The sequence below is a fragment of the Bubalus kerabau genome, chromosome 1, assembly GCF_029407905.1.
Source record: "Bubalus kerabau isolate K-KA32 ecotype Philippines breed swamp buffalo chromosome 1, PCC_UOA_SB_1v2, whole genome shotgun sequence".
Classification (NCBI taxonomy): Eukaryota; Metazoa; Chordata; class Mammalia; order Artiodactyla; family Bovidae; genus Bubalus; species Bubalus kerabau.
Window position 1 is genome coordinate 278081944 of NC_073624.1, and position 14045 is coordinate 278095988.

A 14045-nucleotide genomic window follows, 5' to 3' on the forward strand; every position below is an offset into this window, starting at 1 on the left:
CAGTTCTGACTGTTGCTTCCTGACCTGCACACAGATTTCTCAAGAGGCAGGTCAGGTGGTCTGGTATGCCCATCTCTTTCAGAATTTTCCACAGTTTATTGTGATCCACACAGTCAAAGGCTTTGGCATAGTCAATAAAGCAGAAATAGATGTTTTCTAGAACTCTCTTGCTTTTTTGATGATCCAACTGATGTTGGCAATTTCATCTCTGGTTCCTCTGCCTTTTCTAAATCCAGCTTGAACATCTAGAAGTTCATGGTTCACATACTGTTGAAGTCTGGCTTGGATAATCTTGAGCATTACTTTGCTAGTGTGTGAGATGAGTGAAATTGTGCAGTAGTTTGAACATTCTTTGGCACTGCCTTTCTATGGGATTGGAATGAAAACTGACCTTTTCCAGTCCTGTGGCCACTGATGAGTTTTCCAAATTTGCTGGCATATTGAGTGCAGCACTTTCACAGCATCACCTTTCAGGATTTGAAATAGCTCAACTGGAATTCCATCACCTCCACTAGCTTTGTTCATAGTGATGCTTCCTAAGGCCCACTTGACTTTGCATTCCAGGATGTCTGGCTCTAGGTCAGTGATCACACCATTGTGATTATCTGGGTCATGAAAATATTTTTTGTATAGTTCTTCTGTGTATTCTTGCCACCTCTTCTTAATATCTTCTGCTTCTGTTAGGTCCATACCATTTCTGTCCTTTATTGAGCCCATCTTTGCATGAAATGTTCCCTTGGTATCTCTAATTTTCTTGAAGAGATCTCTAGTCTTTCCCATTCTATTGTTTTCCTCTATTTCTCTGCACTGGTCACTGAGTAAGGCTTTCTTATCTCTCCTTGCTGTTCTTTGGAACTCTGCATTCAAATGGGTCTATCTTTCCTTTTCTCCTTTGCCTTTTGCTTCTCTTCTTTTCATAGCTATTTGTAAGGCCTCCTGAGACAGCCATTTTGCTTTTTTGCATTTCTTTTTCTTGAGGGTGGTCTTGATCCTTGCCTCCTGTACAATGTCATGAACCTCTGTCCATAGTTCATCAGGCACTCTGTCTATTAGATCTAGTCCCTTAAATATATTTCCCACTTTCACTGTATAATCGTAAGGGATTTGATTTAGGTCATACCTGAGTGGTCTAGTGGTTTTCCCTACTTACTTCAAGTCTGAATTTGGCAATAAGAAATTCATGATCTGAGCCACAGTCAGCTCCTGGTCTTGTTTTTGCTGACTGTATAGAGTTTCTCCATCTTTGACTGCCAAGAATATAATCAATCTGATTTTGGTACTGACCATCTAGTGATGTTTGCTATGACTAGTGCATTCTCTTGGCAAAACTCTGTGAGGCTTTGCCCTGCTTCATTCCGTAGTCCAAGGCCAAATTTGCCTGTTACTCCAGGTGTTTCTTGACTTCCCACTTTTGCATTCTAGTCCCCTATAATGAAAAGGGCATCTTTTTTTGGGTGTTATTTCTATAAGGTCTTGTAGGTCTTCATAGAACCGTTCAACTTCAGCTTCTTCAGCATTACTGATTGGGGCGTAGACTTGGATTACTGTGATATTGAATGGTTTGCCTTGGAAACGAACAGAGATCATTCTGTCGTTTCTGTCGTTTTTGAGATTGCATCCAAGTACTGCATTTTGGACTCTTATTGACCATGATGGCTACTCCATTTCTCATAAGGGATCCCTGCCCACAGTAGTAGATATAATGGTCATCTGAGTTAAATTCACCCATTCCAGTCCATCTTAGTTCGCCGATTCCTAGAATGTCGACGTTCACTCTTGGCATCTCGTTTGACCACTTTCAATTTGCCTTGATTGATGGACCTGACATTCCAGGTTTCTATGCAATATTGCTCTTTACAGCATCCGGCCTTGCTTCCATCACCAGTCACATCCACAACTGGGTGTTGTGTTTGCTTTGGCTCCATCCCTTCATTCTTTCTGGAGTTATTTCTCCACCGATCTCCAGTAGCATATTGGGCACCTACCGACCTGGGGAGTTCCCCTTTCAGTATCCTTTCCTTTTGCCTTTTCATACTGTTCAGGGGTTCTCAAGGCAAGAACACTGACGTGGTTTGCCATCCCCTTCTCCAGTGGACGTTTTGTCAGGACTCTCCACCATGAGCCGTCCGTCTTGGGTGGCCCTAAGTGGCGTGGCTCCTAGTTTCATTGAGTTAGACAAGGCTGTGGTCCATGTGATCAGATTGGTTTGTTTTCTATGATTGTGGTTTTCAGTCTGTCTGCCCTCTGATGGAGAAGGGTAAGAGGCTTATGGAAGGTTCCTGATAGGAGAGACTGAGGGGGTAACTGGGTCTTGTTCTGGGCCATGCTCAGTAAATCTTAATCCAATATTCTGTTGATGGGCAGGTCTGTGTTCCCTCCCTGTTGTTTGACCTGAGACCAAACTAAGGTGGAGGTAATGAAGATGGTGGCGACCTCCTTCAAAAGGTCCCATGCACACACTGCTGCTCTGAGTGCCCCAGCCCTGCAGCAGGCCACCACCACCCATGTGTCTGCCAGAGGCTCCTGGACACGCATGGACAAGTCTGGGTCAGTCTCTTGTGGGGTCGCTGCTCCTTTCTCCTGGGTCCTGCTGCACACCAGGCTTTGTCTGTGCCCTCCTGGAGTCTGTTTCCCCAGCCCTGTGGAAGTTCTGGTGGCTCTGTGGTGGGGTTAATGGCAATCTCCTCCAAGAGGGCTTATGCCAGACCCATGTCTGCTGCACCCAGAGCCCCTGCCCCTGTGGCAGAACACTGCTGACCCGCATCTCCTCAGGAGACACTCAGAGACAGTTCTGTCTCTGTCTCTGTGGGGTGCACAAGGTATGTTTGAGCCCTCTGAGCATCTCTGGCAGGAATGGGGTTTGATTCTAAACATGATTTCACTTCTCCTACTGTTTTAGGTAGCAGACTATAAATCGATTTAATATGTTTAGGCTCCTCTCCTTAGCCTCTTTGGGCTTATTCTCTGTAATTATTAATAACGATAATTACCAACTTGAGTAGTTTTTTTCCTCCGAATGCTAGGTTAGGCTATTGAACTGGCAGGTTAGTCTATTCAGAGTCTAAGGGACTTTAATACCCTCCTTACATCAGCTGAAATTTACTTCCTTTATGCTCACCTTGAGTGTTAACTCGCTGACCTGTGCAGGAAGCAGCAGAACAAGGCACCGAGAAGCACTGGGCTGGAATCCCGACTCGCTCCCTCACCAGCCATGTGACCCTCAGCCGCTACTTAACCTTTCGATGCCTTTGGAGATTTAAGTCTACATCTTAACAATTTTTGGTCCTGCAGCATCGTGACCAAAACTTACACAGTATTTTGTACCCGAGGTTACTCAGCCAGCAGGAAGCCGGTGACTCAGAATTGCCTTTCTGTTCCATTTTCTAGGGAAAAACAAACTGGATGCCTATGTGTAAATGCCCCCGAGCACAGGGAGTAGAAGAAGGTAATACAACACAGCATGGGGAAAGGTGAGACAGTCATGCTTTGCTTCTATTTCAGCCAGCCCTATCTCTGGAGAAACTCTTTTCCCAGCTTCCTGGATTGTGAGATATCATGACCTTTTGGAGGCCATCGGGCATATAACCTCCTAAAAGATCTTCAACGTATAAACACAGTAACAGAGCTACAAGTCATTGGGGAATGAAAGGAGCTGCTGGGAGCTGGGCACCTTGCAGGGCTCAGCACGTGTTAAGTCTCTCTCCCTGCTTTGGTTGTTTCTCACTTGGATAATCATGGAGAAGCCCTATGAGCCAGGCACACCCCAGGCCAAGATGAACCCCTTCCCATACGGTGCATTTGGCTGCTTTGGGAAAAACACGTTGTCGAGTCTCCCCAGCACGAGACACTTGAGGCGGCCGGGGAGGCTGCGATCCTGCTCACAGCAGTGCTAGAGGAGGCACCTGGTAAACATCCATTCAACAGCCAGCAGGACAAGATACAGAGTTCATTTGTTGGATTTGATGAAATTGTTTCCACAGGTTCAGGGAGGTTGCCAGGCTATGTCTAATGTATTATTTTTATAAGGCAACTAATTTTTACTAAAACACTTAAACATCTCCTTTCAGGTGCTATTTACTCAAGTAGCTGTGGGCTGTAATCACAGTTCACTTGTGATTCACCATCCAATCTAGGCTAGAGCTTGCTTTCCAGACAAGGTGGATTTTGTAAGCTCCCCATTTCTATCCTCATCTGCCTGAAATGTGAATTTAAACTCAAATGAAAACTCTGACAGTCTTTCGTGGCTCCAAACCGAAGGCACTGCAATACCGGGAATGAAGGCTCCTTGGTCCAGACCAAGAGGTACTTGTGGAGCCCAAAGGCCAATCAGCACGATGGTACGTTGGGAGGCTCCTTATAACAGGTGTAACCTCTGAGGTCTTTTAACAAGAAAACGGGAATAAAATAGGAGAACTAGGGCACAGATTAAATACCTGGAAAGAATTTAAAATATCACTTTAGGACTAAAATCAGAAGGAAACCCTGTGTCATATGTTTGTTCCTACTGACTGCAAATGTGGGGGCAAATAAATGCCCACGGCTTCTGAGGCAAGGACTCCAGAGGCCTGGAAAGAGCAGGGCTTGTCACTTATACGCAGATGTCTGCACCAGTGAGGTTTCACTGGTTGAAGAGACAAGAAGATGCTACATACCTCGTGGGCTAGAGACAGCCTCCACAGGACAACTTAAGGATTCCTCCAAATTAGGCAAAGGGAGGAAGTTCTCATAGATTTTAACCGTGACTAAGAAACTTCACTAACTAGGACATTACGACTTTGGTCAGCAGCACCTTACTTAAGGCAAACATGTCTCTCTGTAACAATTTAGCAAAGTAATATGAAAAGGAAAAACTAACCAAGTATTTTCCAGAATTTTAAACAGGCCTCCTTCCCCATTTTGAAAACTCAGACATCATTTCAAACAACCTGGTTAAATACTCACACCGATCACACTGTTCCTACCCAGAAAGGTGGCGTGAACCACCCAGAACCCTGGGGTTTCTGCTTTGGAACCAGGACTCAATTTTTTCATTTGTGAAAGTTGTGACAACATAAACTACTCTGCAGACTCATTATGAAGATTAGCTAAAACAGAGAGCCTAAAACAATGTCTAATATTTAATACTTCATAAATTGGAACTATTCTTAGAATGTAAAAATGCACTTTTCTCAATTAATCTGAAGAATTGTTTTATAATCAAAGAAAAAGAAATCATTGTGGCTTACTGAATGTCTCTGACAGTGAAGGGCTAAAATGCAGTATTTTTCCCTGCATTAGACCTCCTCCAATATTCACTAAAGAACTGCATATGGTCATAAATTAAAAAGAAAATGGAATAAATTGCCATATCCAGGCATGTTCAGTTCAGTTCAGCCGCTCAGTCATGTCCAACTCTTTGCGACCCCAGATCTAGGCATGTAGCCTTTTAGTAAAACTGACATTAATTTTCTTTCTTTTGATTTAATAAAGTTCCCATGTCAAACTCTTTCAGCTCCTAAGAAGTGATTAAGATGCTTTTAAGATTTTTAGCTAAAATGTTCATCAATCCTAAAAGGCAGTGCTAACATCAATCAATGATAGAAAGCAACTGTACTCCCCCCTCCCTCTGCACATCAACAAAGAACATTTTTTTCAAACTTTTACCCATGCACAAACAGTAGTACTGAACCTTTAATTCAGAGTCCTTGCTTTATAGAGAAAACAGAAGCAGAGTGATTAAGTGACTTGTTAAGGTCACGTTAATTCAAGTATCATTAATTTTTGAAAGAAAAAAGGTAGATTCCAAAAATTAAAAAAAATTAGGTTGACACTGGTCACTTACCAAATTTCTAGAGAAGGTTAACAGATGGCATGTGAGCAGTTAGAAAGGAGGTAGCATGCTTTCACTAAGAGTGAAGCATTTCCAGGTAACTTCATTTGCTTTCCTGATTTAATTTACTAGCAAGATTAGGCTACTTCCATAGTGCTTGTCAACCAAACAGGACAATATTTCTTATTCTTCCAGAGTCCTTTCAGGAAACGTAGGCATCTAAGTGACTAGCAGTTGCTTCAACAACTGTACCCAAAGCACTGACTGGTGGGCCAAGGTAATCTAGAGGCTGTCTACAGTGGCGTTCTCAGGAGGGCCTGTATTTCACCGTGATTTGTCCAGTATTTATCAGTAACCTGGAGAAAGCCTCTAAACACCAAAGGCATGCTTCATCAAAATTGGGACTGACACAGGCTGGGAGAAGAATCAGGAGTTCATACAGACCTTTACAAGATAATTTTAGTAAGGATGAATGTAGTCCTTCAATTAGGTTAATGGGAAATTGTGTAAGGAATTATTAGGAACCAGCCTGGCTTACTAGCAATACCTTGAGGTTTAGCAAAAGACAATAATGTGATACATGTGCCTAAAAATGATGGTAATGATAATAATAATGTCAACATATACTAGTTGTAATGGTCATATGAGAATCACCTTGATGATGGCAATAATGCTTCTGGATCCTGCTTTAGTCAGACCACAGAACTGTGTCTAGTTCTAAGCAATGCATTATACATGAGAGACTGAAATAGTCAATGCCAGCTGGTCCAGAATAGGTATCATGCAAAATCTGAGAAAAGTATGAAGCCTGAGGGGAGACATGAAGAGGCGGCCACATAGAAGGAACAAGACCTTTCTGCCTAGCTTCACACGTGCTACCTGTAGGCGCATGTGGGCGACACTCCTGTGATGCTGAAATCCAGCCCTTGTGAGCGCGCAGAACGGCTCGCCCTCTGCAAGGCCACCAACCACTTCCGTACAGCCGAGTTCTCTTTTAGCCTCTTCCTTCTTGGATCACAGCAGAAGGACTATAAAATCACGTGCTCAGGCGCCTATTCCAGACTTCCTGTTAAGACCTGTGTTCTTTGCTATTAACACTAAATCCTCGAGGAGGTTACGTTATAGAAGTGATATGACTACACGATTAAATATTAGAAATGACCACTGAGTATATCCTGTTTATTGTTTATGATTTACACGAAAAATGATGGTCTGGGGTTGTAGAACAATAAACCAATCATTACATTTAGACCTGGGCTTTTGAAAAGCTTGCATTCCATTTTAACAGTTCACATATATTTAACAGCTTATATATAAATCCAGATCACAAATAATCTTAAAGACTTAGTTAGCTTAGAGATAAACAAGAAACACAAAAGAAAACCACATAGATTTACCTTTAAATATCAGCATTCATATTACAAGAAAGAAGAAAACGTTTAAAAAATAATAAAATTATTAGGTCACGTCACTTAACATAGAGAAATAAGAGAAACAATATTTTAATTAATACTAATACTTCTAATTTACCATCATATATTCTTTACTTATTCTAAATTTTTAAAATTTAGTTGCCTTGTCAGCCTCAGATTATATCAGCTTATTACAATGACAATTCTAAAACCTCAATTTTCTTTCTTACAGAATTTTTAAGCCAACTCTTACTGAACTTTTCTCCTTCACAGCAGATGTTTATAGATAGTAGGGAGCCAAGAATGAAGGGCGGAAACAGATGGAAAGCAAAAAGTACAACAGCTATCCTAAGTTCAGCTCTCAACACTGCTGGTTGAATTTGGAACCAAAACCTCTTAACAACTGGCAGATAATAGCTAAATCTTAATAGGCAAAGAAGAAATATTTTCTTTCTGACAGCTGCTATCTAGAAGAAAACCAAGGTCCCATTATACTGCCTAAATATAATGTGTGGCTTATTACAGAGAAAACCTGTAACAACGTCAGTTTAACCAGTAAGTGTCACAACTGATCATTATTACTTAAAGGAAACAAACAACAACAACAAAAATCACACTAACCACAAATTTCCACAATATACACATGAGAATTAACCTTAATCTGATTTGACCCCTGACACTAACTGATTATCAATGAAATATGGTATGGAAAGATCACGGAGTAGAAAACAAGCAAAGATTAGTTTATACAACAGTGACTATATACATCAGAAGGAAAACATGCTACCTAATGCAACATTAAGGCTGAATGTAAGCATTTCCAAAGTCACAGATGCCCCGAAGAACCTCTAAATTACAAAGTCACCACATTACATGCATGCAATGTTCAGTTTTGTTTTACCCATAAAAGGATACACAGTATTTTGCTGTAAATACCAGACACATTTACAATATATGCAAAAATTAGAATGCAAGTTTTGTGTTCCTTATATTTAAGCCTCAAATGTGCCAACAGTGAAAATTCATTTAAGAATGGAGAAAAGAAATGGAATATAAATACTCAGAGAAATTACACAAATAAAACGCAAACTTTGCATTTGGGAAGCCATATAAACATTCCTGTTTTAGTGTCCAAACTAAATTATCAATGTACTACTTTGATGGATGTACACTCACTATGTGCTTTACTATTTTACTTGCTCAAATGTGGCATTCTAAGACCCATCACCATTCTCCGGTCTTGGTATCTAAAGCATCCCTAAGTTAAATATCATGTCCACGTTGATATATACTTGCCTACTGGGTGGGACGACCTAAACAGAAAGCTGTGCAGTCTTAGTTTGGTTTCATAATTACAGAGATGACTCTGTGGTCAGGTTTCCCATTAAAAAAAAAAAAATGTGAGGAAAGCTGATTTCCTCTCTTGTGTAAAATCTTGTGAACAGGTCTCTTTCAGAGGTTAAATTTGAGGTCAGCATCTTTCCTTTTATGGTAAGGAAATTAACACCAGAGCTGTGTTACCTGTTCAGTTCTGTTCACACAGTTACTAGGGAATCATACAATCTATTCCTTTTTCATCTACAGCTTCATTTGACACTATTTTAATTCTGGGTGAATAGTTTTACCAAAATATATTAGTGCAGATAAACAAAGGCTGATAATGTAATATGAATAATCTCTGTCCAGCAATACTTTAAAATAATAAATTGTAACACAGGAAGGTTTAGATATGTTGTAAAAAGGTGTGGTCAAATCTGTCCTGTACTCCATCAATTTGATGCTTTATACAAGATAGTACAATTAACTTTCTAGTTTTTTTAAGGATTCAGATTTTCCTTTGGGATACAACAGAATGAGTGTTTTAAAACCCTTCATACTTTTTTTTTCAGACTTTCCAAAATATTACAGAGTGAAAATCACCTTTAACTCTATCCAGTATTTATTACACAAATGTGCCATGAGTGTTCTGGACCTTCAAGTGTAACTTTAGACAAACAGAAGGATCTCGTAAGGCCATCTAAGTAGTCTCACTGCACCAAGCACCGACCACAGGAGATCAGTACTTTTCTTTACTAACTTTACTTTACACACATCCGCCAGTTCAAATATAATAATTTTCTACCTAACCATTTCAAGGAGACTACAATTAAGATATAAACATTTTGTGATACTCTAGCTAGAAGTTTTGTTTGGCATTCTAAAAAGTCTTAATTTGAAAGAATATATACCTTCTTACAAAACCACTCAGTATTACCAACCAAGAGGTTTTGATGAAGCAAAGGGACCAAAGAAAAAGCATGCTTTATAATTCCTTTTTATTTCCAACGAAACCCAATTTTACTACTGTCGTAATCGCAATCTTCACATTTGATGCAAATAGGAAAGCTTAATTATAATCACTTAGTGGCAGTACTCCAGACAAAATCAACAACGTGTGCCACACAGATGATTATTTCTTCTGGAGAGAATTAACTGATAAGCTTGACTTTACAATTAATAACATGTTAAACTAAAGAAAATGGATGCACTACTTCAACATTCAGCTTGAAAACGTTTAGTACTTTCTGCAAACCTAAACTTAAGTTTAGAAAGGTTAATATTCTCTTTCTAAACTATGGCATAGACTATATATAGCATTTTTAATATATTTATATATAATTATTTGCACATCGGATCAAGAAGGAATCTGCAGATTTACTTTGATAAACTGATCTCGCGCGAGTGGGAAGGCTTAGGGGGCCTCCGCAGCACGGCCACCTGCAGGGGGCGCGTCACGATCAGGCTCAGCGGAAGCAGCTGCGGGCGTCTCCATCACAGCGGGCGGGAAGTGACGGCGGCACACGGGGCAGGTCCCGGACTGGAGGGAGAAAAGCGGAGGGAGAGAAGAGCAAGTTCGCAGCCAATAAACGGAAAGGTCTGAATTGCTATGACGTATCAGAACAGTAGCATTATCCTAAAAAAGCCAAATACTGTAACAACAAATGAACGTCAACCCACAAATCAGAGAAGCAGAATTCTGAGGCCATTTCCCCTCATCCCAATCAGACTCGTGATTTCTTTGAGGGAACAAGGTCTCCTCATCAGTTCTGTATGTTATAGGTCACTCATCTTTCCTTTAGTGAGTATCACTGAGCATCTACCGTCCTCTCCACTGAGCACTGGGGCTACAAGGGCGAGCTAGGAGTCGCAGGGCACGTCCTCCCCTGAAGTGAATTATTATGACTCTATGAGAAACCAGAGACCTACTTAATTCACGTATTTATTACATCAAATCACCCCCCTAGGATCTTCCACATATATAGTAAAACCTCACTCTAGTGTGGTACAGATACGTCAAAGCAGATGGACTGCAGCCCTTCTTTATAAAGCCATATACTTCCTTTTCAGAAAGTTAAGAAGAGTTAGGTGCCTTCTGAATAATAAAACAAATCAATGAGGGAAGGTGGAACAGGGAAAGCAGTTAGACTGGGAGTGCATGATTTTAGGACCAATGGCAGATTACAGAGACTACCATCTGGCAATAGATAATCCCCTCACAAATCGTCTTTTTCCCAGAGATCTCCCCGATAGAAAACAGGTTCAAGAAATCATGCTGTTGAAGGTGACAAAGATATGTATCTTGGGAACCTTCTCCCCAGAGGCAAGGCTTCACACTATGCTGCTTCCTGACAGGAGAGAGACTAAAGAAACTATGACCTTGGGTTAAGGCAAAATCATTGACAATTCAAGACTGTACAACATAAGCAATATTTACAATTCAAGAACTTAATTCAGCAAACAGGTACTGTGCACTTGCCATAGAGATGGAGCCAAAGAGCAACATCTGAGAGTCAAATAGGAGTCCAGTCTCAGCCAAGCACATTGCAGCCGTGGAACCTTGCATGAGTGACAACTACCAGGAAATGAGAGTAAGGACACCAATATGCCCCCGAGTTGTTATCAGGATGAAGTGGGGAAACGCACATGTCCCATCCAGGAGTGACACACGGCAGGCACAGAGAACACGAGACCCTTCTTGAGGCTCTGATACTATTGTGGGCGTTTAAAGAAAGAGGGTGCTAAGAATAAAAAAGGTGGAATGGAAGCTGGACCTCCCTAGAACCTCTATTTTTACAGTGAGGGCATGATCACACCAGGCTAGGCATGAGTAAAGGTATAGAGGAGTAAATCTGAAGGACAGACTAGATCCCAGAAGGCCTTGAAAGCCTAGACAGAAACTTTAGATATTATAAAGGCATAATGAACACTTCTGCACTGGATCTGACAGATATTAACTAGAATTTTGACAGAGATGAAGTGGCAGTAGAAGGGGAGCAAGAACAAAACAAAAGAAAGGAAAGAAAAGGGAGGACGGAGAGGGTGGAAGTGAGAGAGAGGAGATCAAAGGAAACGGTCATGGAAGAGACAGAGAGCCGTATCCGTAAGAAATCAAGCTGGGAGAGCAATCTGGGAGCTTCTACTGAACTGCATGTAAATATCCCTTATGCAAGAATAGAGTTCATTGAGATTTAAAGAATACTTTTTAAAGTAATTCAAATATACTTAAAAATTATTGGGTAAACATTAAAAAACAGTATATAAAAATTGCATCAGAGGTACTTGGTAGGTTATTAAATATTTATCAAACCATTTTTACTTTACCTTTTAAATATTTTATTGAAGTGCAGTTGATTCAGAATGTTGTGTTAATTTCTACTATATGGCGAAGTGATTCAGCTATCTGTGTGTTCTTTCTCATATTCCTTTCCGTTAGGGTTTATCACGGGATATTGACTGACTACAGCTGCCTGTGCTGCACAGTAAGACCTTGTTTACCCTCATTTTTAGAGATACCATCTCATGTTAGCAGAATATCTGTACAATGTTACAGTACTCTGAGTAGTCCCAAAGACTTCCTGGCTTAAGATATTTTTGAAAACAACAGATTTCAGAGATACAATCAAAGATATAACTAGTTTTATCCTAACATCATTTTCTTACATTGTTTTTTAGAAAATGTTAGTGAGTTAAAGGGATTCCCTGATGGCTCAGATAGTAAAGAATGTGCCTGCAGTGCAGGAGAACCAGGTTCAATCCCTGGGTCAGGAAGATCCCCTGGAGAAGGAAATGGCAACCCACTCCAGTATTCTTGCCTGGGAAATCCTACGGATAGAGGAGCCTGGCAGGCTACAGTCCATGAGGTTACAGAGAGATGAATACGACTAAGGGACTCACACTTTAGTAAGGTAAAATAGCTTGATATTACCATTAATCTGTAATCATTAAAGGGTAACCAATTTTAAACACTAAATTAAAAAATATTTTGAGTACGTAGCTAAGTATAACAGGCTTAAAAAACACTATTATCATCATTAACTTGTAGAAGAAACCATTAAAATATTAATTCTAAAAAAGTAAACCTGCAACTCACCTTTTGTAGCCAAATTGAGACACAAGGTTTGTGAAAGAAATGGTGACAGGGTAACTCTGTTGCTATGTCATCCTTAATATACTCACTGCAGCAGATCGGACAGCACTGCTCCTGCCCAATAGCTGCAATCAAAGCATGTGACTCATCAATCCCACAAGGTTCAATTTTAACAAAACTGAAATCCAACACAGGAACTCATAAATGATAACTACAGAAGATGAAAGAACCAGCATTTGATCAGTTAATTGGCAAATGTATTTCTGCTTAATGCATGACAATTTGGAATTTAATAAAAACTGCTTTTGTAGAAAAGTTGACTGGAGAACATGTGTCCCAACCTATCACTTGAAAAATTTCTAAGTTTCACAGAAAATCTAATGAAAATGTCTGACCATATTTTTATCTTCTATGTGCACTGGTAACATACTTGAATATGCAACGTGTCGTCTGACACGTTTATTAGAGATAAACTTTGCTCTTACCAGTGTGATCCTCAAGAACAAGGGTCTCTGGAAGACCATCAATGCTCTCCTTACTGGCTGGTGGATTGGCCACTTCAACATCAACTGCAAGAGACTCTAAGTGTGCCAGGGCAGTCTGAAAATGGAAAGTCACAACACTTTGTTAGATACGCTTTTTAAGCAGCAATGAGAGCCATGTTTAAAGGTGTCATCTAAAATCACATCCAACATTACCCCTCTTCCTGTTGGTTTCTTTTGCTTTGATTCTGCACTGAACCAAAAATATCATAAACACAGGGAAAAAACCAAACAAACCTACTTCTCACAAGTACAACAAAAATCTATTTTGTCTCAATAACCATTTACTTGACTATCGTACTTATATTTTCAAAACAGTGGTTCTCTTCTAACTTGTGAGTTTCTGCGTGAGATCAATCACATGAAAGAAAGTAATATTTTGCACAGGTTCAACTTGTGAAAGTAAAATATGGCCAAGGTTACACGATGTTCAAGGCAGGGAAGCCAATACTGCGCCCCTGAATGGCAGCATCGACCCCTGGCATCGAGTCCGTGCACCCACGTTACCAGTTCACCAGCACTGGCACAGCTCGTTTTACCGTACCTGGCAGACACGGCATTTTTTACGAACCAAAGATTTCTGGCAGCCCTGCCTCAAACAAATCTATCAGTGCCCCTTTTTCCAACAGCATTTCTCATTTCATGTCTCTGTGTCACATTTTAGTAATTCTCACATTTCAAACTTTCTATCATCATCACCTTTGTTCTGATGATCTGGGATCAGTGAACTCTGCCGTTGCTGTGACTCACTGAAGGTAAGACAGTGGTCAGTGCTCCCAGCAATGAAGCACTCTCACATTCAGGTGCGTGCACTTCTTTAGCCATGCTGCTACCATACACGTAATACAGGATACCATAAACACAGCCTTATACGC

At 40.5% G+C, this 14045-nt stretch overlaps 1 protein-coding gene across 1 annotated transcript in view; it reads right to left on the reverse strand.

Moving 5' to 3' along the window:
* Nucleotides 1-6971: 6971 nt before the first annotated feature.
* PJA2 (praja ring finger ubiquitin ligase 2) overlaps nt 6972-14045 on the reverse strand; it is a 71361-nt gene continuing 64287 nt past the window's right edge. Inside the window, exons 8-10 of the mRNA XM_055565879.1 lie at nt 13114-13228; nt 12632-12753; nt 6972-10078 (exon numbers count right to left, since the gene is read on the reverse strand). Coding sequence (XP_055421854.1) covers nt 9953-10078; nt 12632-12753; nt 13114-13228 — 363 coding nt within the window. The 3' untranslated portion in view covers nt 6972-9952. The remainder of the gene's footprint in view (nt 10079-12631; nt 12754-13113; nt 13229-14045) is intronic.